Source organism: Saccopteryx leptura, chromosome 6 (assembly GCF_036850995.1).
Source record: "Saccopteryx leptura isolate mSacLep1 chromosome 6, mSacLep1_pri_phased_curated, whole genome shotgun sequence".
Classification (NCBI taxonomy): Eukaryota; Metazoa; Chordata; class Mammalia; order Chiroptera; family Emballonuridae; genus Saccopteryx; species Saccopteryx leptura.
Window position 1 is genome coordinate 164,402,526 of NC_089508.1, and position 22,617 is coordinate 164,425,142.

The following is a 22,617-nucleotide window of genomic DNA, read 5'->3' on the forward strand; positions in this document are numbered from 1 at the left end:
TGAACAACAAGGTGTCGCAACAAGAAACTGATGATTGATGCTTCTCATCTCTCTCTGTTCCTGTCTGTCCCTCTCTCTGATTCTCTCTCTGTCTCTGTAAAAAAAAAAAAAAAAAAATTGAAAAAAGTGTTCAAAGCGTTTAGGAGAGCAAAGTGAGTCTGGAATTTAAATGACTGAAAAGTATTATAGATAAAATTAAATACCATTTGCACTTTCATAGTCATCTATCAATATCTTTTATTTTTTTATTTTATTTTTTTTAGGCTTTATTTTTTTATTATTTTATTTTTTATTTTTTATTTTTTATTTATTTATTCATTTTAGAGAGGAGAGGGAGAGACAGAGAAAGAGAGAGAGAGAGAGGACAGAGAGAGAGAGAGAGAAGGGTGGAGGAGCTGGAAGCATCAACTCCCATATATGCCTTGACCAGGCAAGCCTAGGGTTTCGAACCGGCGACCTCAGCATTTCCAGGTCGATGCTTTATCCACTGTGCCACCACAGGTCAGGCTATCAATATCTTTTAATTCAATTACTTTATATATGCTGTTAGAGGAGTGCCTGGTTTTTGTTCATTAGAGTCTGTGGAAATCTTTTTTCCCCTCAATCCAGCTAGTCATCAGGTAATTGTAACTTCCTTTTTATTCTGCAGTGTATTTTGAGTACAAAGATGAGTCTGGATTTCCAAAGCCCCCGTCCTACAATGTGGCTACAACACTGCCGACTTATGATGAAGCCGAGAGGACCAAGGCTGAAGCTACTATTCCTTTGGTTCCTGGAAGAGTAAGTCCATGGGAATCAAGTTACAGTATTTTCATAGTCCATTTTGATTTATGATTTTATTGATTAGGAAAAGTACAAATAATTTTTAAAAACAAGCACATTTTATTTTGGGAGAGTAAGCTCTTACCTCTTTTTGAAAATGGTGAGGAAAAGGTACAAATGAACAGAAAATCACTAGTCAAGGCAGCTCACTTTCCCTGTATCTTCATTGCTACCACTGCTTTGCCAGGTCTCCTGACTTGGCTGATGTGTCTTAGAGCAGGAGCTGATTTAGGAAAACACTGACTTCGCCTTGATTCTGCACACGTAAATTTTTGGTGTTAGGTAGATAGCTGCTAGCAAGATTTATAGAGATAATAAATAAGTAAGTGCAACTTTATGGAATTAAATTCAAAAAGGTCCTAACTCATCTAAGATGACCTTTGTGCCAGTGCCAGTCCTGATTACTCCCTCTATGGGGGCACAGTGACTTCAGATCCCGTCTGGTCTGGTGTTAATTCCTGGGAGTGTGGGTAGAGTGTGGTGAAAGCCAGCGGGAGATTTGGGGGCAGTTTTGTTTCTTGATGTCAGCCCTGTAAATGATGTAGAGATGGTTTAAATATTCATCCAGGTTGAAGCTGGTACAGGTAGGGCCTTGGGCCAGATCTTGGGAGAATGGGGAGCAGGATCCAGTCCCCAGGAATGTGGGATGATCAGAGTGCCAGACTCTAGTGGCAGGAAACTAGACTGAAAGACAAGAAAGAGTGGCCCTGGCACAGGCTCCAGAAGTGCAGGCCTTAGGGTAGCGAACTGTGTACAGACCACACCTATAGGGGTGGGTCTTCTAAACCACTGTGTGGCAGTCTAGGCTAGGCTGATTGTGCATGGTGATTTGCATTCAGTTCTTGTAGGTGCAACGGAGCAACTAAGAACCCTTTTGGAGCTTCTTGTCTGAGGACAAAACAGTCTTGATGTAACTTCCATGTATTGGAAATAAACGTGATTGGTTATGCTTGGTGCTTTTATATAGTACCTTATATTTTATTTTCAGTCTTCACAGTAACCTCACAGGGTAGGGATTATATTGTTCCCATTTTTTTTAACGATGCAAAAACTGAGTCCCAGAGAGATTAAGTAGTTTGCCCAAAGCATGTAGCTAATGCGTAACATAGATGAGAGCCAAACCCAGGTATTCTAGACTCCAAAGTCCTTGTGTGTACTCTGCAGATCTGTTGGAATATATGACAACTGTCCTATGGAAATAGACCAAGAGAACTCTTTTTTTTTTTTTTTTTTAAATTTTATTTTATTTTTCTGAAGTTGGAAATGGGGAGGCAGTCAGACAGACTCCCGCATGTGCCCGACCAGGATCCACCCGGCATGCCCACCAGAGGGCGATGCTCTGCCCATCTGGGGTGTCGCTCTGTTGCAACCAGAGCCATTCTAGCGCCTGAGGCAGAGGCCACAGAGCCATCCTCAGCGGCCGGGCCAACTTTGCTCCAATGGAGTCTTGGCTGCGGGAGGGGAAGAGAGAGACAGAGAGGAAGGAGAGGGGGAGAGGTGGAGAAGCAAATGGGCGCTTCTCCTGGGTGCCCTGGCCGGGAATCGAACCTGGGACTCCTGCACGCCAGGCCGACACTCTACCACTGAGCCAACTGGCCAGGGCTACCCAGGAGAACTCTTCAGAATACTTTTATTTCTCAAGTGTATTTACAGGGGTGGGCAAAATTAGATTCACAGTTATACCACAAATAAAAAACTGTTATGTGTACTCAAAATTGTAAGCCTACTTTTGCCCATACCTGTATTTAGGAACATCTTAAAGGGTTATGTTATTTAGCAAACCTATATAGAGCACTTTTTATACAGTGTACAGGCTATGTATGATATTTTGTAGTGAGTAGATAGAAAGGTCATATAAGGCAATGTTCCTGCCACACAAGAGCTTAGATCCAGCTGAGGAAAAGGCCCACAAACACCCATATCTAAGCAGCAGTGCGGGAGTGGTGAGCAGTAGGAACTGTGACTTTATTGTGTGATTGTAGGGAAGATGGAATTTAAAATATGCCCTGAGTTCTAATGAATAAGAACATTCCAGAGGGAAAAACCCAGAAAGCAGATGTAAATTCAGTCAGGTATAGGGCAGGGTCTGTGGAAGTAGTAATTGGCTTTGCTTGAGCCAAGAGTTTGTGAACAGACCTGCAGGCTGTAGAATCTCCAGAATGCTAAGCCGAGGTATTTAAACTTATGTGTAGGTCACACAGATCCTTCTAAGTTTTTGAGCAGGGTTATGATAACTATGTTGTTCTAGAAACATTTACCTGGCAACAGTTGGTAGGAGGTATTTGCAGTATTACAGATGCTTCTCAACTTGGGTGTAGTTACGTCTCAGTAAACCCATTGAAGGTTGAACATATTAAAAATATTGTAAGTTGAAAATACATTTAATACACGTAACTACAAACATCATAGCTGAGCCTAGCCAGTTTCTATTAAGGCACATCACTTTTACACTACCGTAGAGTTGAAAAATTGAAAGCCAAACGATCATAAGTTGGGGACTATCTATATTAGTAATAACTTCCATGTGTTTTTATAGTATATCTTTGAGTGTTTATGCAAAAAACAGTTTCCAATTTGTAAAAACCTTATTTTTCTGGCTAATATGAAGTCAGACTACTAGGTATTTAGTGTTTTAAAAAATACAAAACACATAAGTGTAAAAAATTTTAAACAATAAAGGAAACATGTTAAGTTAGAAGTGGAACCTGCCACTGACCCTTAGCTTTTCTCTAGTTCCCACTCCCCAAGGGAAGCAGTCATCAACTTGTGGATTTCCAACCCCCTTTTTCTGTGTAGGACAAGTTTTGAGGAACCCTCTTTGGATTGGGTACAAGTCTACCACTTTTACTTTTAAGCGTATATTTATTTATTTCTTAATATCTCAACACATACCTATATCAGTTGCAAAGGTAGGCTACAAAATAATACATTAGTTTAGTGTTGATCAAGATTCTTTTCCTTGTAGACCTGCAACAATGTTTTCAAGTTAGGATGGAAGAGATCTTATCTGTCAATAAAAGTGGGAGGGAGGTGGTTTCAGACCCGTAACCAATATAAACAAGTGAGTAAGGAGCTGAGCAGTGGACAGTCCTATGGACTGTACATGTATGATCATGCTGTCCCTTTCCCCTCTACATCAGTCTCATAAAACACTTGAGCTGCTCAATTGTATTCCCTTAATAGGCCCTGGATTACTATGGTTCTGGGCCCTAAGCAGGGCCTGGATTACTGACGTTCTAGAATTGAAGCCAAATGTGTAATTTTTTCCCTTTTTTTTAGGTTATATATAAAAAAGGAAGTTTGTGAATTAAAAAGAATTTTTTTAAAGCATTGTTGAAGAACTTGGGTTATAACAGGAAAAGATTTTTTATTTGGAAAACGAGATAGAAGAATTTGGTTTTTTCCCTCGAATAATTTAGGCCAAATTTTAGGTCTTTTTAAAAAATTTATTTTTTATTGAGGTAACATCAAGTTTATAACATTATATAAGTTATAGGTGCAAAATGAAATTTTAAAAACATACTGAGTGTTAATGCTCCTAGCTTTGAATTGAGCCAAAGCAGTAAATTTTCTCCTTGCTATTACTTTAGTCATTCTCTCTTTTCCCAGATGTTTCTCCTTTGCCTAGAGATAACTCACTGTGAATTGACCTTATTCTTTTTCTTTTCATGTAGGATGAGGATTTTGTGGGTCGGGATGATTTTGATGATGCTGACCAGCTGAGGATAGGAAACGATGGGATTTTCATGTTAACCTTTTTCAGTAAGTACATACGCACAGCAGAGCCCTGCCCATCGTCCAGAGTGCTTTGGATTATGAGAGAATCTGACTGAATGGAAATAACGAGTTGAACTAATATTTTAATACATTATATTTATTTGGTGCCTTTAATGGAAATGTCAGTGCATAATACAATTTTATCTTAATATTCTTTCTCTTCATCTTCCACTTCTATAACTATCTATGGAAAATATTAAAATAAATAAAAGCAGTTATGGGGATGGTGCATTTTTGCATGAGCTTAGCCTCATCTCAGGTCTGCAGGGCCCCTTAGCCTTGTTCCTGCTCATACCTGTCCTATAAAACAGGAATTAAGTGCTTTTGTCTGATGAATTTTGTTTTGTAAGCTTCTAACAGATCAAAGTCGGCATGATATTTCCCCTTGTTATTTTGCATTTATCTTTCCATGTGCCTCACATAAAAGTGAGAAACTTTCTTTCTTTTATTTGTTATATTAAAAATTCATGAAGGAGGCCTGACCTGTGGTGGTGCAGTGGATAAAGTGTCGACCTGGAACACTGAGGTCGCTGGTTCAAAACCCTGGGCTTGCCCGGTCAAGGCACGTATGGGAGTTGATGCTTGCTGCTCCTCCCCCCTTCTCTCTCTGTCTCTGTTTCTCTCTCCGTCTCTCTTCTCTAAAATGAATAAATAAATAAAAATAATTCAAAAAAATAAATAAGAAAATTTTAGAAAAGATGAGAAAAAATACATAAAGGAAATGCAATGCTTTTAGAGGGAATGTTATGTAAGTCAAATTTTATAGAAGCAGGAGGGTGAATGACTCTAATCAGATTATTTGGGATCACTAATTTAATGTTTAAGGCATTTATTTTATAAGGTCTACCGGAAAGTTCTGTCCGTTTTTATCACAACAAATTTCAACACGTAAGCACGTTTATTTGGCGCATGTGTGCCTCTCTATTTTTATCACTTAATGTATACATACTGACATAGCAAATTAACTAGAACAAAGTCGATTCACGTTAGTCTTATGTGTGAAGCAATAGTGTACCCATAGCTACTGATAAAGTTCATTTACACCACTGTAATTTTAATGAATTTCAACAAGGAAGAAATGCTACAGAAGCATGTCTGTCACATCTACCATATTCCCCGGACTTAGCACCCTCCGACTATCACTTGTTTTTGTCCTTACAAAATTTTTTGAAGGGCAAAAAATTCAAAAATGAAGAAGATGTCAAACAAGCACTGATTCAATTTTTCGCATCAAAAGATAAAACATGGCCCTGGCCGGTTGGCTCAGCGGTAGAGCGTCGGCCTGGCATGCGGGGGACCCGGGTTCGATTCCCGGCCAGGGCACATAGGAGAAGCGCTCATTTGCTTCTCCACCCCCACCCCCTCCTTCCTCTCTATCTCTCTCTTCCCCTCCCGCAGCCAAGGCTCCATTGGAGCAAAGATGGCCCGGGCTCTGGGGATGGCTCCTTGGCCTCTGCCCCAGGCGCTAGAGTGGCTCTGGTCACGGCAGAGCGACGCCCTGGAGGGGCAGAGCATCACCCCCTGGTGGGCGTGCCGGGTGAATCCCAGTCGGGCGCATGCGGGAGTCTGTCTGACTGTCTCTCCCCGTTTCCAGCTTCAGAAAAATACAAAAAAAAAAAAAAAAAGATAAAACATTTTTCAAAAATGAGATATACAAATTGCCCTCACGCTGGCAAGAAATCGTTAATAATAATGGCAATTATATTATTTAATAAAGTTTATTGACGGCAAGAAAAATTTGTATTTTGTTTTATTCCAAAAACGGACAGAACTTTCTGGTAGACCTTATATTTACTGAAGTACAATAGAGTAAGGTCATAGTATACAGTTTGGTCAATGTTAAGGCATTTTGAAAGTGAATAGCACCCTGGCTGGGTAGCTCAGTTGGCTACAGCATCATCCTGATACACCAGTGTTGTGGGTTCAATCCCCAGTCAGGGTCATACAAGAATCAGCCAATGAGCCTGACCAGGTGGTGGCACAGTAGATAGAGAATTGGCCTGGGATGCTGACGACCCAGGTTCAAAACCCCGAGGTCACTGGCTTGAGCATGGGTTCACCAGCTTGATCTTCGGGGTCACAGCCTTGAGCACAGGATCATAGACATGACCCCATGTTTGCTGTCTTGAAGCTCAAGGTCACTGGCTTGAGCAAGGGGTCACTGGTTCAGTTGGAGCCCTGCCCCCACCCCACCCCTCACACCCCACCCCCTGGTCAAGGCACATATGAGAAAGCAGTCAGTGCCACAGTTAAGGTGCCACAACGTTATTTATTTATTTATTTATTTATTTTTGCAGGGACAGAGAGTCAGAGAGAGGGATAGATAGGGACAGACAAACAGGAACGGAGAGAGATGAGAAGCATCAATTATCAGTTTTTCATTGCGACACCTTAGTTGTGTTTATTGATTGCTTTCTCATATGTGCCCTGACCGCGGGCCTTCAGCAGACCGAGTAACCCCTTGCTCGAGCCAGCGACCTTGGGTCCAAGCTGGTGAGCTTTTTGCTCAAGCCAGATGAGCCCACACTCAAGCTGGCGACCTCGGGGTCTTGAACCTGGGTCTTCCGCATCCCAGTCCGACGTTCTATCCACTGCACCACTTTTAATTTGATGCTTCTCATCTTTCTCCCTTTCTGTTTGCCTCTGTCTGTCCCCCCCCCCTCTCTTTCTCGCTTAAAAAAAAAAAAAAGAATAAGAATCAACCAATTAATACATAAATAAGTGGAACAACAAAATCAATGTTTTTCTTTTCCTTCTCTGTCTCTAAAATTAATAAATAAAAATTAAAAAAATAAAAAGTGAACAGCAGCAGACATATGGTATATCAGCTGAGACTCAGAGAGGTTGTTTTCTTGTTTGCTTTAGGGAAGTGTGGGGTAAGGTTGTGGAGGGCTGGTTGGCTGTCTTTCCCCCTGAGAAAGTCATTAAGCAGAAGCAGGTCAGAGGGGCACTCTTGCTCCTCGGGTAACAGGACACGTCTGACATCTTTTTTACCCCTCTGCTTTTACAGTGGCATTCCTCTTTAACTGGATTGGGTTTTTCCTGTCTTTTTGCCTGACCACTTCGGCAGCAGGAAGGTATGGGGCCATTTCAGGATTTGGTCTCTCTCTAATTAAGTGGATCCTGATTGTCAGGGTAAGTTGTACACCAGAAAAGATAGACTTTGTAGAGAAACAATAAGTAGAATAACTGAATATCTGATTTTTTTTATTTGCTTTTTCTGCATTATTTCAAATGAATTTTGGTTTTTCTTTGTTCTGGTTTAATAAAGTTGAAACTAATTCAGTTGCAATTGGTTCATGCATACAAGTTTTGTAGTCAAATCTAGTGAATGAATTAGGGGTCCGGGGCATCTGTTGTATAGGTTTTCCACCACCTACTTTCTGTTTTTAATGTTTATAATATTTGTTATAAAATTACTATTTTTATAATAAGAGGAAGCTATCACCTTTTTGGTGTCTTGTCAAAGCTGGCATTTCTCTCATTACTTCTACTGAAGTTTTAGTGTATCTTTCTTTTCCCCCCTTTCCTTTTTTCCTCCCTGATTCCTTCCTCTCTTCTTTGCTGTCTTCCTTACTCTTGTCCAGGATTGGCTATCGGAAGCATCATTGGTTATGCCAAAATGTTTGAAGAGTCAGGACTGTTCAACAAGTGGTACTCTATTAGGGGGTCTTATCTATAAAGTAAATTAGAGGGATCTTCAGTGATTTGGAAGTTAGCAGTTAGAATTGCATGAAATATTTCTGGCCAGATAGCTCGGTTGTTTAAAGCATCGTCCAGATGCTCAAAGGTTGCTGGTTCAATCCCCAGTCATAGCACATACAGGAACAAATCGATGTTTCTGTCTCTCTTCCTTCCTCTCTCTAAAATCATTCAATAAATTAAAGTGTGTGTGTGTGTGTGTATCTCTTTAAAAGTAATTATAAAGTTATAAAAGATCTAGTCTCTTAAAGTGTCCTCTGATTTCAAATAAATTTATTGTTATTGACAACTTTATAGATAAAACCAGTGTATTCATAAATTGGCATTATTAACTAATTAATGGGTGTTATATGGCCACTGGAATTTTTCAAACTTGTTTATTCTAAAAAAGTTAATATTTTTTAGGATTCTGAGTTCCTTTGAGAATCTGTTAAAAATTAGGGCTTGCCTGACCAGGCGGTGGCACAGTGGATAGAGTATCGGACCAGGATGCCGAGGACCCAGGTTCGAGACCCCGAGGTCGTCAGCTTGAGCACAGGCTCATCTGGTTTGAGCAAAAAGCTCACCAGCTTGGACCCAAAGTCACTGGCTCAAGCAAGGGGTTACTCGGTCTGTTGAAGGCCCGCGGTCAAGGCACATATGAGAAAGCAATCAATGAACAACTAAGGTGTCGCAATGTGCAACGAAAAACTGATGATTGATGCTTCTCATCTCTCTGTTCCTGTCTGTCTGTCCCTGTCTATCCCTCTCTGTCTCTGCAAATAATAATAATAATAATAATAATAATAATAAAAATAAAAGGGGCTTTTCCCCCAGACAGTTAATATATACTCATCTAAAATGTGGGCTTTAGGTTAAAAACCCAAGCCCTAAAGAGGTTTTTTATTCTTTAAATCTTAATTGTTTTATTAAGAAATAAAATAATATATTTTAATGCTCAAACTCTGTAAATCCTGAACACCAAAACCCCCAATAGAAAACAGACATAAAATTAGTGACCAGTCTTTTCTTTTTACTAAATTTTTAACTAAATTGACTGAATTTTAAAACTGAATTTAATGATTTCGTTTATGTCAGTGAGAACGGCTTTAACTGCAGGTAACAGAAAACTTAGTTCAAAATGGGTTGGAAACAATGGAAAGAATTTATTACCTATGAAAACAAAGCCAATCCGTGTTTTATTGGCATCGGGGCAGCTGGTGTTTCTGTTTAGCATGTTGGGATGGCTGCTCCTCCCTGAAGGCTCAGGCATGGCATCAGAGACAGCAGTGCTCAACAGAAGAAAGGAAGGAAACAGTTGCTGCTTTTCTTTTTCTCTTGAAGAGCAAGGAAACCTTGTCAGGAGCCTTTGGTTCCTACTGACCAGAATAGCATCCTGTGCCATTCATTCTCAGCAAAGAATTGAGATGATCATGATGTACATGAGAAGGGTTTTGGGGTCAGGGCATGGCCGGAGGAGTAGGAGTAAAATCAGGGCTCATTAGAAAGGAGGCCAGATAGTTGGTTTTGGCATGGGGTGAGCCAAATGAAAGTGTCATTAAACCATTGTTAGAAGGACCAGTGTTATGTGGGAAAAGATTGAAAAATGAAACAACACTCTCCCTCTGGGGAGCATGCCCACGCCTTTCCTACCCCCCCCCCCCCCCCCCCGCCTAGGTACTTACCGTTACCCTTCTCTTCCCTGAGCTCCAGGGGCCCCTTCTTTTGCCCCTGTAACCTGTTTCCTAAACCCATTCTTCTACCACTCACTTCTTCTACCTCTGTGGCTTTATTTAATTTTCCTTTATAGTTTGAATAAGTAAATAACCAACCAAACTGAATTGAGCACTTTCAAAACAAGGAGTCTAAAGCTGAAAGCTATCATATTTCAAGATTGCTTTTCCAAGAAAGTAAATATATTTGTTTGTCATAAGCTTTTCAAACAGCAATATGTAAAATACTTACATTTATTTTTAAGAGCTAGATAACAGCATTCGTGTATAAAATAAAGTCTTATGTTTTGTGTGCCATGGGTTAAAATGTGAACTTGTATCTGCTAAGCTGCTATGAAATGTTTTGCTTTTTTTTCTCTCCAGTTTTCCACTTATTTCCCTGGATATTTTGATGGTCAGTATTGGCTCTGGTGGGTGTTCCTGGTTTTAGGTAAGTGTTTTTAACATAGACAAAGGAGAGAAAAGATTGTTAAATTTTAGAAATAAGGATACTTCTAGTAAACCCTCATCTTGCTTACTATACAGTAATATATTAGTCAGCCGTAATAAGTATGATTTTAAAAATATTTCTCTCTTAAAGAGTAGGCTGTTGTCATCATCATAATAGCATGCACTTAATAACATGTCTCTTAGTAGTTGTAGGCTTTCCCTAACCCAGTGGTTGGCAAACTATGGCTTGCGAGCCACATGTGGCTCTTTGGCCCCTAGAGTGTGGCTCTTCCACAAAATACCACGTGCTGGCAAACACCAGCTTAGGAGTACCCTAATTAAGTTAATAACAATGTATCTAGTTTAAGTTTTAAAAATTTGGCTCTCAGTAGAAATTTCAATGGTTGTACTGTTGATATTTATAAAGCTCTGTTGACTAATGAGTTTGCCGACCACTGCCCTAACCTATTCATATTCATTTCTAAGGTTCCCTATGTGACTGGTGGTACTCTGATAAGATGACTTTATAGCCTGTGGAGTTTTTCTCCTTGTGAATTATTGCCCTGAAGGGTTCACAGACTTAACTCTTAATTGCTTATAAGCATATTATAACCAATTGAACTACACATGAGTATAAATGTTGAATCTGTCAGTAGAAAACAAACTATATAGCCCTGCTAGGCATAACTTCTAGAAGAACCTAGTTTATCATTAGTGAGAATAAGAATTACTTTGTGATAGGCAGAAGGCTTCTTTTTTTTTCTTTGTTACCAGGCACTTCAGGTTTTTGGTCTTAAGATCTTTTTACTCTAAATATTTATTTTTAAATCTTTTTCCCCAAGATATTTTAAAGCAAAGAAATGTACATTGAGGGTGAATACTGTTGGCTTCTTTATTCTTTGTAAAGAAAATATTTTTGATAACAGACCACCTTCATTTATTTTTATTTTTATTTTTTTACAGAAACAGAGAGAGAGTCAGAGAGAGGGATAGATAAGGACAGACAGACAGGAACGGAGAGAGATGAGAAGCATCAATCATCAGTTTTTCCTTGCGACACCCTAGTTGTTCATTGCTTTCTCATATGTGCCTTGATCGTGGGGCTATAGCAGACCGAGTAACCCCTTGCTCGAGCCAGCGACCTTGGGTCCAAGCTGGTGAGCTTTGCTCAAACCAGATGAGCCTGCGCTCAAGTTGGCGACCTCGGGGTCTTGAACCTGGGTCCTCTGCATCCCAGTCCGACGCTCTATCCACTGTGCCACCGCCTGGTCAGGCCCACCTTCATTTTTATAAAACAGTAGCAGGGCCAGCTTGTAGCTAATAAAGATGGTATAATTGCCTTGTTATGCTTTTATGCTTCTGTGACATCACTTTCTCCTATTTCCTGTTTTGGGCTATTTGTTGCTCCTTAATTAAGATCCCTGATGGCAGGGCTGCTGATGGATCTGGCTAGCACAGTATAGCACTGTATCCAACACGTGCTTCATACACTCAGGACCTGCCTCCTTGGTCTAGGGTGACAGCCATGCCTTGCTGACCCTAAATTTAATTTAGAAAATACAAGTCAGCCTGACCTGTGCTGCGCAATGGATAAAGCATTGACCTGGAACGCTGAGGTCACCAGTTCAAATCCCTGGGCTTGCCCAGTCAAGGTACATACAGGAAGCAACTACTATAAGTAGATACTGCCCTCTTTCCTCCCTTCTTTTTTTCTCTCCCCCCCCTTCAAAAATCAATACATACTAAAAAAAAATTAAAAAGAGGAAAAGAAAATACAAGTCGTCTATCATGCCATCTCTCACCTCCCCATTAGCATCATTTACTATTCGTCATTGGAATTCCAAGGAAAGAGAAATAGCAGCCCCCCACCACGATTATTGAGAAGCTTAATAATAAAAATGACCTACAGGAGAGTAACTTTAGAAGGAATAGTTCCTTGGCTTGCCTGTTCTCTAGAAAACCACTGCTCTTAACTGTATCTTTATGAGAAGGGCTGACTCCCTGTTCTCCCCCAAGCCAAAGTCTAAGCAAATCCTGAATGAACTAGAGAAGAGCCATTAGTGTATTTTCAAGTTGATTGTTGACAACACAGATAATTTAAAGAAATTTAATGGACTGATTTCCTTCTTACATTAAAGTTTCATGGGAGATAAATTGATAATATTTTATAATTGATCATTCTTGCCATCTTACTGCTTACTAGTAAGCAAAAAATGGTGAGACTTGAGATGTGTACTTAATGCATTTGGACCCAATGTTTGGGTCATTTTTGGAACTTCTCTTGTGGAGAGAACCAAGTTTTTGGGTTTTCCTATAAGGACCAGGTCTACACAGAATTCTTAAGGGGTATTTTTCTGAATTGAGAAGCAGGGAGGCAGAGAGACAGACTCCTGCATGTGCCTGACTGGGATCCACCCAGCATGCTCACTAGGGGGTGATGCTCTGCTCATCTGGAGCATTGCTCCATCGCAACCGGAACCATTCTAGCGCCTGAGGCGGAGGCCATGGAGCCATCCTCAGTGCCCGGGCCAACTTTGCTCCAATGGAGCCTTGGCTTGCGGGAGGGGAAGACAGAGACAGAGAGGAAGGAGAGAAGGAAGGGTGGAGAAGCAGATGGGCGCTTCTCCTGTGTGCCCTGGCTGGGAATCGAACCCAGGACATCCACATGCCAGGCCGACGCTCTACCACTGAGCCAACTGGCCATGGCCAGAAACTTTTTAAATTAGTTGCCACCATTTAAAAATCAAAGAGTTTTTACATAAAACATCTGATTTTTTTTTTTTACTTTAAAAAAAATTGGAATATCTAGCAAAACTGGCCTAATTCCCACAGGGTACCCACTCTTTCAGGAGCTGAATTGTAGCTGTCCCCTCTATGGGTTGGTGCTCTTCAGTTCACGAGGATCCCCAGCCAGCATTTGAGGGGAAGCACTGCTCTATAGTGTTGTTTTTTGCACCAAACAGAATGGTGTTCACTGAGCTCAGTGTCAAACATCAGTTTTATCTGAGTACAAAGTGTTTTCTACCACTGAGTATATTTTAAAATGTATCCAAAAGAAGTAGTTGCCTAGAGCTGGGGAGAGGGAAGGGAGCAGGCAAATAGGGCGTGACTGCTAATGGTACAGATATTTTAGGAGTGATAAAAAACTTTCTAAATTTATATTATGCATCCCAAAGCACAGAGGTTGCCATTTCAATCCCGAGTCAGGCACATACAGGAGCAGATAAATATTCCTCTCTCCCTCTTTCCCTTTCTCCCTCTCCCTTCCTCTCTTTCTAAAATCAATACAAGAAATATTTTAAAATTGTATTATGATTTTGGTTTTACAACTCCGTAACTATACTAAAAGTCAGTGAATTATACACCTTAAATGGGGGAACTTTTTTTTTTAAGTGAGAAGAGGGGAGACAGTGGGACAGAATCCCGCATGAGTCCCAACCAGTATCCACCCTAGTTTATGGCCAATGCTCCAATCAGCCGAGCTGTTTTTAGTGCCTGGGGTTGATCTTTGAACCAATTGAGCCACTGCCTGTGAGAGGGGAAGAGAGAGAAAAGGGAGAGAAGGAGGGGGAGAGAAAGCAGAAGGTCGCTTTTCTTGTGTGTCCTGACTGGGAATTGAACCCAGAAGGTTCATACATCGGGCTGATGCTCTAGCCACTGAGCCCCTGGCCAGTGCCAATGGGGGAACTTTATGGTATGTAAACTGTATCTCCATAAAGGTATTTAAAAATGTGTCTAAGACTCAGGCCATCTCTGAAGTAGAAGGCCTGGAGTGCCTGAGCTACCATTGAAGGGCTCCTTGCCTTCCAACTGACCCTACCGAGAGGTGCAAACGTCTGTGAGAGTGTAGATTCTGGTGTAGCTATACAAAATCAGTCATAATCTTTTACCTGCCTGGTAACTAAATGGCACTATTTATACGTATTTTCCAAGAATAAAGAAATAGCCCTGGTTGTATAGCTTAGTTGGTTAGTGTTGTCTCAACATTTATTCAGAGGTTGTGGGTTCAGTTCCTGTTCAGGGTACATACAAGAACAGATTGATGTTTCTTGTCTGTTTCTCTCTCTCCCTCTCTCTCTAAAATCAATCAAAATTAAAAATAGTAAAGAATACTAGAAGGATTGCTGTAATAGGTAAGGGGATCCTGACACCTAGTGGTCAATGTTATGTACTGTTGACAGGGAAAAGAAGTCCCATGACAAGAAAAGATGAAATTTGTTTTTTGCTTGAGAAAATCAACTTATAACCTCTCATATTATAGAGTTAATTACCATAAAATGCTTTTTTGGAACTCAGACGGTAGGTTTTGGTAATGCTTCTCATTGAGATTTTCAAATGTAGATGTCAGTGTTTTCTCACTGAGAAATGGAAAATTTGTTGTAGAAATCCTTTAGAAACTTTGGAGAAAATTGCTTGTGTTTTGATAGCATTTAGCAGAAACATGATGAAATAGTGCTATCAAGAGGGACATTTCTGAGAAAGGGGTTTAATCTGGAAATTATAAATTTATTGATTTTTCTTTTTTATTAGGCTTTCTTCTGTTCCTCAGAGGATTTATCAATTATGCGAAGGTTCGGAAGATGCCAGAAACTTTCTCAAATCTCCCCAGGACCAGAGTTCTCTTTATTTATTAAAGGTATTAAAGGACTCATAAGGAGTCACTAAGAATACCGTTATATTTACGATTTTTTTTTTAAAGAAAAGTTGTTTTGTTGCATGTTTAAGTGTGTGGCATGTCCTGAATTTTAATTAGTTGACAAAGTCTGGACACAGGTGGAACATTGACACCACTAGCCTGTGATGGGTCTTTCTTTGTTTCTAGGACATTTTAACTTAAAAGGCTTATCAGATGTTCTGTGTAGTTCTATGCAGTTATCATTGTCATCTTTTACCCTTTCTCCCTGTCTTATATTTTATAGTCACTGTGAGACTTAGGTTTAATTCTTACCCACCAAAAATTCAGATGTTAATTCTTTGGGGCACTGAAACTGCCTACAGATTTGAATTTTCTCTAATCCAAAATCTACTGAGGGGATAGATTTTTTTTTTTTAATAATATTTTCTCTAAGTCTAGTCAGAGGTAGCTTTGAATTTCTAACTGGATGGAAATCAGCCCTCCACTGTCTCTCCATTCTTCTTTGGGGAGACACTGGTCTGTGTCAGGGACTGTGCACCTTCTGCGTAACACCTGACCAGGCGCACAGAAAGGCTGCACTCTCCATTTCCCTGAATTGTTAAGGATTTTGTTTAGGGTTTTATAAATTTGTTGATGATGTTTTGCTTTGATTTTCTGAAATCTCGGAAAAGTTTTATGGGAGTATTCTAAGTGTCAAATAAAGCATCTTTAGGGCGATACCTTGAAATTGGCAGTGCTTGGCAAACAGTGCTGGTGGGGCTGTGAGGGAGGTTCTAAGCCTGCTGTCCCTGTATTTTGGAGTAGGAGGTGTTACGTGCCTTAGGAGTTCTCAGAAACTCAGAGGTCTGAACATCCCACAGTGGAAGGCAGAGCAGGATTTCTTTGCTTTTCCATCTGACTTTGCTGTTCTAGTTGATTTGAAATCATTTCTGACATGCCCACAGGATTCAGGCTCTAAATTAAGGGTTTGGGGACTTAGGGCAGCATTTAGAATTCTAATGACTTCCTTTCTAATTTTTAGTGTCCCCAGAGGGCATAAGCCATAATATCCCCTGAGACTGAATTTCTTTTGTCCATTGACAGGGATAAAAACAATCGGCCCAGATTGAAATATAGAATTTTTTTTCTAGTTCAGAAGAAATTTAGTTTAATTAAGTTTAAAGATGTGTTAGATAACCATCATGTAAAGAATAAGATTTTATTTTCTTTCATTGAGACTTCTTTCTTTAATGGAGTTGTCACTAGGTAAAAGCTAGCTGGACGCTTGCTTTTTGCCAGAAAGATACAGGTAGGGAATTTTAAAAATAATTTTGCTATACAAAAATAGTAACTTAATTTCCATGCTGTACTAAGGTCTAGCATTTTACTGGAAAAATGTATAAGAATATTGACTTTTCTGTTCAGTCTACCCAAAAGATAATACGTACACACACACACACACACACACACACACACACACACGCACACGCACGCGTGCGCACGCACATGCACACGCACATGCACGCACACACCTTGAAATGCCCCCAGGCCAAAGTAGATGTTACAAGAACTGAACACTGAAGCTTAAGTGCTACTGTCTTAGGGGCAGCTCTCAGGGTCCCTTTTGAAGCCCATTTAAGGTTAAAAAAAGAAATCTGGTTTCCTGCCCCGCAAGGAGAAGTGTGACTGAGGAAGCAGAAAAAACTAAATGTTCCTTCTGTGTTGTAAACAAAGAAACGGATACCTTACAGAAACATTTCCATCTGAAGTGCTAAAAAATAAAAGGTTTTCATATTTTCTCATTTCCCAGCTGACTGGAAGGTAAATTTTTATGGATTATCACTTCCTCTGGTGCTGCCAGCTAATTGAGGGCTAATTAAATAGCTGTTAGACGGTAACAGTTAACTGATATCTAAGTGCTATTCCGAAAGCACTTGTACATATAAAGCATAATAGGTTTTACATTCTGTTATTTTAACAACATCTGAGATAGGAAGAAAGAGAATTTGTCAGCTCTGGCATTAATGAGATAATAGATAGTGTAATTTTTTTTTTTGTAATTAGATAGTGATTGCTGTGACCTGCTAGGCGTCACATATTTTAACTTTTTCCATATGATGATTTAACTTTTTCCAAATGCTTTCACTTCTCCTTTTCTTTAACATTCCCCTCCTCCTCAATACCTCTCTTACTAAAGAAAACTCACCTCAAGTTAAAGTTTGATACATTGGACTGTGTTATAAAGTAGTAAGAGTGGGAGTGTTTCCAGTTCAATTTTTGCTTTAAAAAACTCAATGTCCAAGAAGAAATGGTTGTCTTCCTCTTAAAATGAAATGATCCATAGGCTGTTCAATTCTTTTTGTTTTTGAAGCATTCTCTATAGTTTGGTAATGATGTCCACAGTCCCAAAACCTGTCTGTCCTTCAGTTCCTGTTCCACCATTGTTTCTGTAAGGGCAGTGAGCCAGGTTGACCTGAACAGGCCTCCAGGTCTCAGAGAGCAGTGAGTTCCTATTTAAGCAGTCTGTCTCATTTGGAGTTTGGGGGTTAAGATCACCTATAGTAACCCCTCTAGGTCCTCTTAGTGGGTTTTTAATGTTTGTTTTGTGACTCTGGCATTGAGGGAGTTATTAAAGCCAATTAACTTGTGGAAGCAGCAGGAACTAAGCAGAGGGGCCAGTTAGTCACCTGTACTGTATTGCATGTTCTTGCACACTCTAGTGTTTTGGCCTAATAATTATTAATTAGTTTTTTATCTATTTATGGAAACTGATAAAACTGAAGTTACTTAGGTTGGTATTGAGTCTAGGCTTAATTGAAAAACCCTCTGGGCATCAGTTTACCAGTTTTCTTTTTGCTTCTGCATGGCTCTTGGAATTCCTTCAATTCTTGTGTCTTTGTGCTTGTACGTTTTGAGGTCTCCCAATCCAAATAAAAGTTGCACTCATGCAAGTGTCATTGGTTTACTTCAAATCAAAACACCAATTGAATTTGGAGTTTGGGAAAATATTAACATCTTAAAAAGAATATGTTGATTTCCTCCAGTGTTGTAGCTTCTGTGCATTTTGTCAGCCTTTTAAAGATTTACACAGAAAAGAAATAAAAGGGCTGCTTGTGGCTTTTACAGTGATTTGGAAATATGAAAAATTAAGCTAAGGGCCTGCCTCTATATGAGCCCCTCCAACTCTTATTTGGTGTGGAGTAGCACAAAGGACTTTCTCAATAAATATTTGTTAAGTAGTTAATTTAACTTTTTAGTATTTCTTTTAGTATTACTACAAGGAGTTACTTGTACTTTTCCCCATTATTTCCACACGAAGCAATTTATTATGCTAATACAGAAATGCCTCCATACCTTAAAAAAATGTATGGACATCATTTTTGAGAGCTTTTATTATTTCAGTCATGTACATTCTGTTTTAAAAAGTAGTCTGGGAGGCTCTGGCCAGTTGGCTTACTGGTAGAGCGTTGGCTCAGCATGTGGAAGTCCCAGGTTCGATTCCCGGCTAGGGTGCTCAGGAGAAGCGCCCATCTGCTTCTCCACCCTTCTCCCTCTCCTCTCTCTCCGTCTCTCTCTTCCCCTCCCCCAGCCAAGGCTCCATTGGAGTAAAGTTGGTCCGGGCGCTGAGGCTGTCTCTATGGCCTCCCCCTCAGGTGCTAGAATGGCTCTGGTTGCAGTGGAGCAATGCCCCAGATGGGCCGAGCTTCGCCCCCTAGTGGGCATGCTGGGTGGATCCCAGTCAGGCGCATGCGGGTGTCTCTCTGTGCCCCCCCCCACTTCTCTCTTTCTCTCTCTCTCTCTCTCTCTCTCTCTCTCTCTCTCTCTCTCCTCCTGCAGCCATGGCTTGCTTAGAAGGAGTTGGCCCTGGGCACTGAGGATGGCTTCATGGCCTCCTCTTCAGGCACTAAGAAGAGCTTGGTTACTGAGCAATGGAGCAAAGCCCCAGATGGCCAGAGCATAGCCCTCTTGTGGGCTTGCTGGGTGGATTCTGGTTGGGGCACATGTGGGAGTCTGTCTCTGCCTCCCCTTCTCTCACTGAATAAAAAAAAGAGATACATGTGTAGAAATACATGGGCATTTTTTCTGATTGATTCTTTTAAAAGTACTTATGATACCTGTGAGTTTATAAGTTGGTTTTTAACTTTGCCATGCTCTGAGACAATATGACATCATTGGCCTCCCTCTTGGAAATCTTCCTTGTGTGAGATCTGGCAGAATTGACAGGGTAAACGGTAGTTTTAGGTGTATTAGGAAAATGACCTGTGGATCCTGCTGTTTCTTTGTCCCCAAGTTTCCGTCATTGCTGTTGAGGTTAAGTGTGCAATGAAGGAATTGCTACTTGCATTTCATTCTTTTGTTAGGAAGTTTGGAGAGCAAGACCCCTGACTTCATGGGTTTTAAAGAAAGCATTTAAGTTCTTTCTAGTTCTAGAATCCTTGATAACTTTAAGAACTGAAAATGTAATGGTTACTGAATGCTCTGATGTCAGTGTGTAGTAATCTTAAAGGTATGTTAAATGTGCTTGTGTCTCTAAACATCCTGCCTTCTTTTGTGACCACATCCTTCTGTCAGCCAAAATAACAAGCTAACTAGAGTTTCAATATTCAATATCCTTCTCTGGCAGATGTTTTCTGGCAAAGGCCTTCCTGCGTTTATGAATTCTCTCTCAAGAAGCAAGAGAACACCTGCAGGAAGTGAATCAAGATGCAGAACACAGAAGAATAATCACCTGCTTTAAAAAAAAGTACTGTTGAAAAAGTTAATTTCTCTCTATTTGTTCTAGGTGTAAAATTTTAATAGTTAATGCAGAATTCTGTAATCATGGAATCATTAGTGGTTAATGTTTGCAAAAGCTCTCGCAGTCAAGTCTGTGATGTATTAATAACGCCTTATCTATTGTTTGTAGTTATTTTAAATAGCATGAGCCTTGTCCCTGTAGTCAGTAGGGGGCAGTCTTATTTTATTCATCCTCCATCTCAAAATGACTTTGGAATTAAATATTTTAGAGTAAGATATGTGTAATGCTGGCCATTTTAAAGGGGTTTTCTCAAAAGCTAAACCTTTCGTTATGACTGCATTTCTGCACATAATTCATATTCGCTGTTAAAATTAATCTAGAAATTTGTTCAGTTGTACTGTGAACACCTGGAATCAAAACCATAGTGCAAAATACACTTAAGGTATGGTCAAGAATATGTTCTTAATTGGTAAATAGTAAGCATTAATTTTTTTATAGTCTGTATTCTAAATTTTGCAGTACCTATTGCTCTTTGTTGTGTACTTAAGGGATTGTAAATGTGTTGTCACTGTATAAAATAGGAAGGACAGGGACAAATACAGCTCAATTACTAAAATGCAATTTTTGACACTTCCTGTATGATTACTGAGTCCCTATCCCTTTTTTCTTTATCTCCTGATGATTAGGCCAAGGGCTGGGAGTAGGGGAGGAGATTAGCTACTAGGAGCAAGCAAAGAAAGAATTAGCTTGGAACTTTGAGATGATCCCTAACATACTATATGTACTACTTGCTTTTACAATGTGTTAGCAGAAACTGATGCATTATAAATGTAGAATGATGTGCTTTCTGCCAAGTGGTTATTCACCTTGGTTTGCTATGTTAAAACTGTAAATACAACAAAACATTAATAAATGTCTCTTGTGTAGCAATTTCTGCTGTAGATTAGTGTTTAATTTCTTGGTTTGCATTTGTTGATTGCTAAGGCAGTTTTTCCTAATCTTTATTCATATAGATTCCTATAGAATCATTTCATAAAGCTTTGTCCGGGTAGCTCAGTTGATTAGAGCGTTGTCCAGATACGCCAGGGTTGTAGGTTCAGTCCCATCCGGGCACATGCAGGAATCAACCAATGGATGCAAAAAATAAGTGCAACAACAAATCAGCATTTCTCTCTCTCTCTTTCTCCCCCTCTTTCCTTTTCTCTCCCTCTTTCCCTCCCACATCCCCCCCCCATCAATAAATTGTGTGTGTGTGTGTGTGTGTGTGTGTGTGTTGAACAGAGACAGACAGAGAGAAGGATAGATAGGGGCAAACAGGAAGGGAGAGAGATGAGAAGCATCAGTTCTTTGTTGCGGCACCTTAGTTGTTCATTGACTGCTTTCTAATATGTGCCTTGACTTGAGGACTACAGCAGAGTGAGTGACTCCGTGCTCAAGCCAGTGACCTTTGGGCTCAAGCCAGTGACCATGGGGTCACGTCTATGATCCCAGGCTCAAGACAGCGATCCCGCACTCAAGCTGGTGAACCCATGCTCAAGCCAGATGAGACTGCACTCAAGCCGGTGACCTCAGGGTTTCAAACCTAGGTCCTCCGCATCCCAGTCCAATGCTCTATCCACTGTGCCACCACCTGGTCAGGCAATAGATTAAAAACTTTAAAGAAAGAATCATTTAGTAAATATTTTTAAAAATTTGTCTTGGGCCCAGGAAATTTCTTTCTTATATGCAATATATTTCTAAAAATATATCTGAAGATGAGTATTACAGAAGATAATGCACTAAATAGAGAAGAATTATAAAGATCTTAAACCATCCTGAAATTCCCAATTATGCTTCACTTCTTAGGCATAATTTTAAATAATTTACTTTCAATATTTTTTTCATGTTCCCTGCATTTGCCTTTTTTTCTCCATTGAGCACAGCCAACTGGTTTTAAGTCCTATGAGCACCCAGTTGAGGCAAAAGATTTTCTCTTTCCTCCTGATTTCTATTCTTATCTCAGTTGTGTTGAATTTAGAGACCAGCGGTTCTTATAATGTCAACCATTTGATTTTTTTTTCCCTTCTTCCACTTATTCAAATAAAATTTTTAAAATGCAGCAAAATGGTCAAATAACTGCACAAACCAGCACTTGCATGGTGTGATGGCTGCACATGTCCACTTCCCTGCTGCCGGTGAGCTTCCGGGGTCAGCACAGGAAGTCTGTTCAGGGGTCTCAGTGTGTAATGCACAGATGTGTAGGTTGTGGTTGTTTGGAATCCAAACAGGGAAATTGATAGCCTCCTGGATTAAGGTGACAATGATCATTCTAACAAATTTATTGATAATTATAAGTAATAGGTTCTTGTTCAAAATTATTTTTTACTACAATAGATAAGCAGGGGCTTCATGAAAGTCTCTTTGAAGATTCTTTTATTTTATTTATTTTATTTTTTTTATTTTTTTTTATTTTTTATTTTTTTCTGAAGCTGGAAGCGGGGAGAGACAGTCAGACAGACTCCCGCATGCGCCCGACCAGGATCCACCCGGCACGCCCACCAGGGGCGACACTCTGCCCACCAGGGGGCGATGCTCTGCCGCGACCAGAGCCACTCTAGCGCCTGGGGCAGAGGCCAAGGAGCCATCCCCAGCGCCCGGGCCATCTTTGCTCCAATGGAGCCCTGGCTGCGGGAGGGGAAGAGAGAGACAGAGAGGAAGGAGGGGGTGGGGGTGGAGAAGCAAATGGGCACTTCTCCTATGTGCCCTGGCCGGGAATCGAACCCAGGTCCCCCGCACGCCAGGCCAACGCTCTACCGCTGAGCCAACCGGCCAGGGCGAAGATT

General features: G+C 40.3%; 1 protein-coding gene across 4 annotated transcripts in view; it reads left to right on the forward strand.

Annotated features, from left to right (window-relative positions):
• Positions 1-20,725, forward strand: part of NDFIP1 (Nedd4 family interacting protein 1) — a 125,497-nt gene extending 104,772 nt beyond the window's left edge. For all 4 annotated transcript variants that reach the window (XM_066342598.1, XM_066342599.1, XM_066342597.1 and 1 more), the window contains 6 exons: positions 650-780; positions 4,497-4,584; positions 7,610-7,734; positions 10,377-10,443; positions 14,973-15,078; positions 19,682-20,725. In XM_066342598.1, the coding sequence (XP_066198695.1) occupies positions 650-780; positions 4,497-4,584; positions 7,610-7,734; positions 10,377-10,443; positions 14,973-15,076 (515 nt within the window). In that variant the 3' untranslated portion in view covers positions 15,077-15,078; positions 19,682-20,725. The remainder of the gene's footprint in view (positions 1-649; positions 781-4,496; positions 4,585-7,609; positions 7,735-10,376; positions 10,444-14,972; positions 15,079-19,681) is intronic.
• Positions 20,726-22,617: the final 1,892 nt, after the last annotated feature.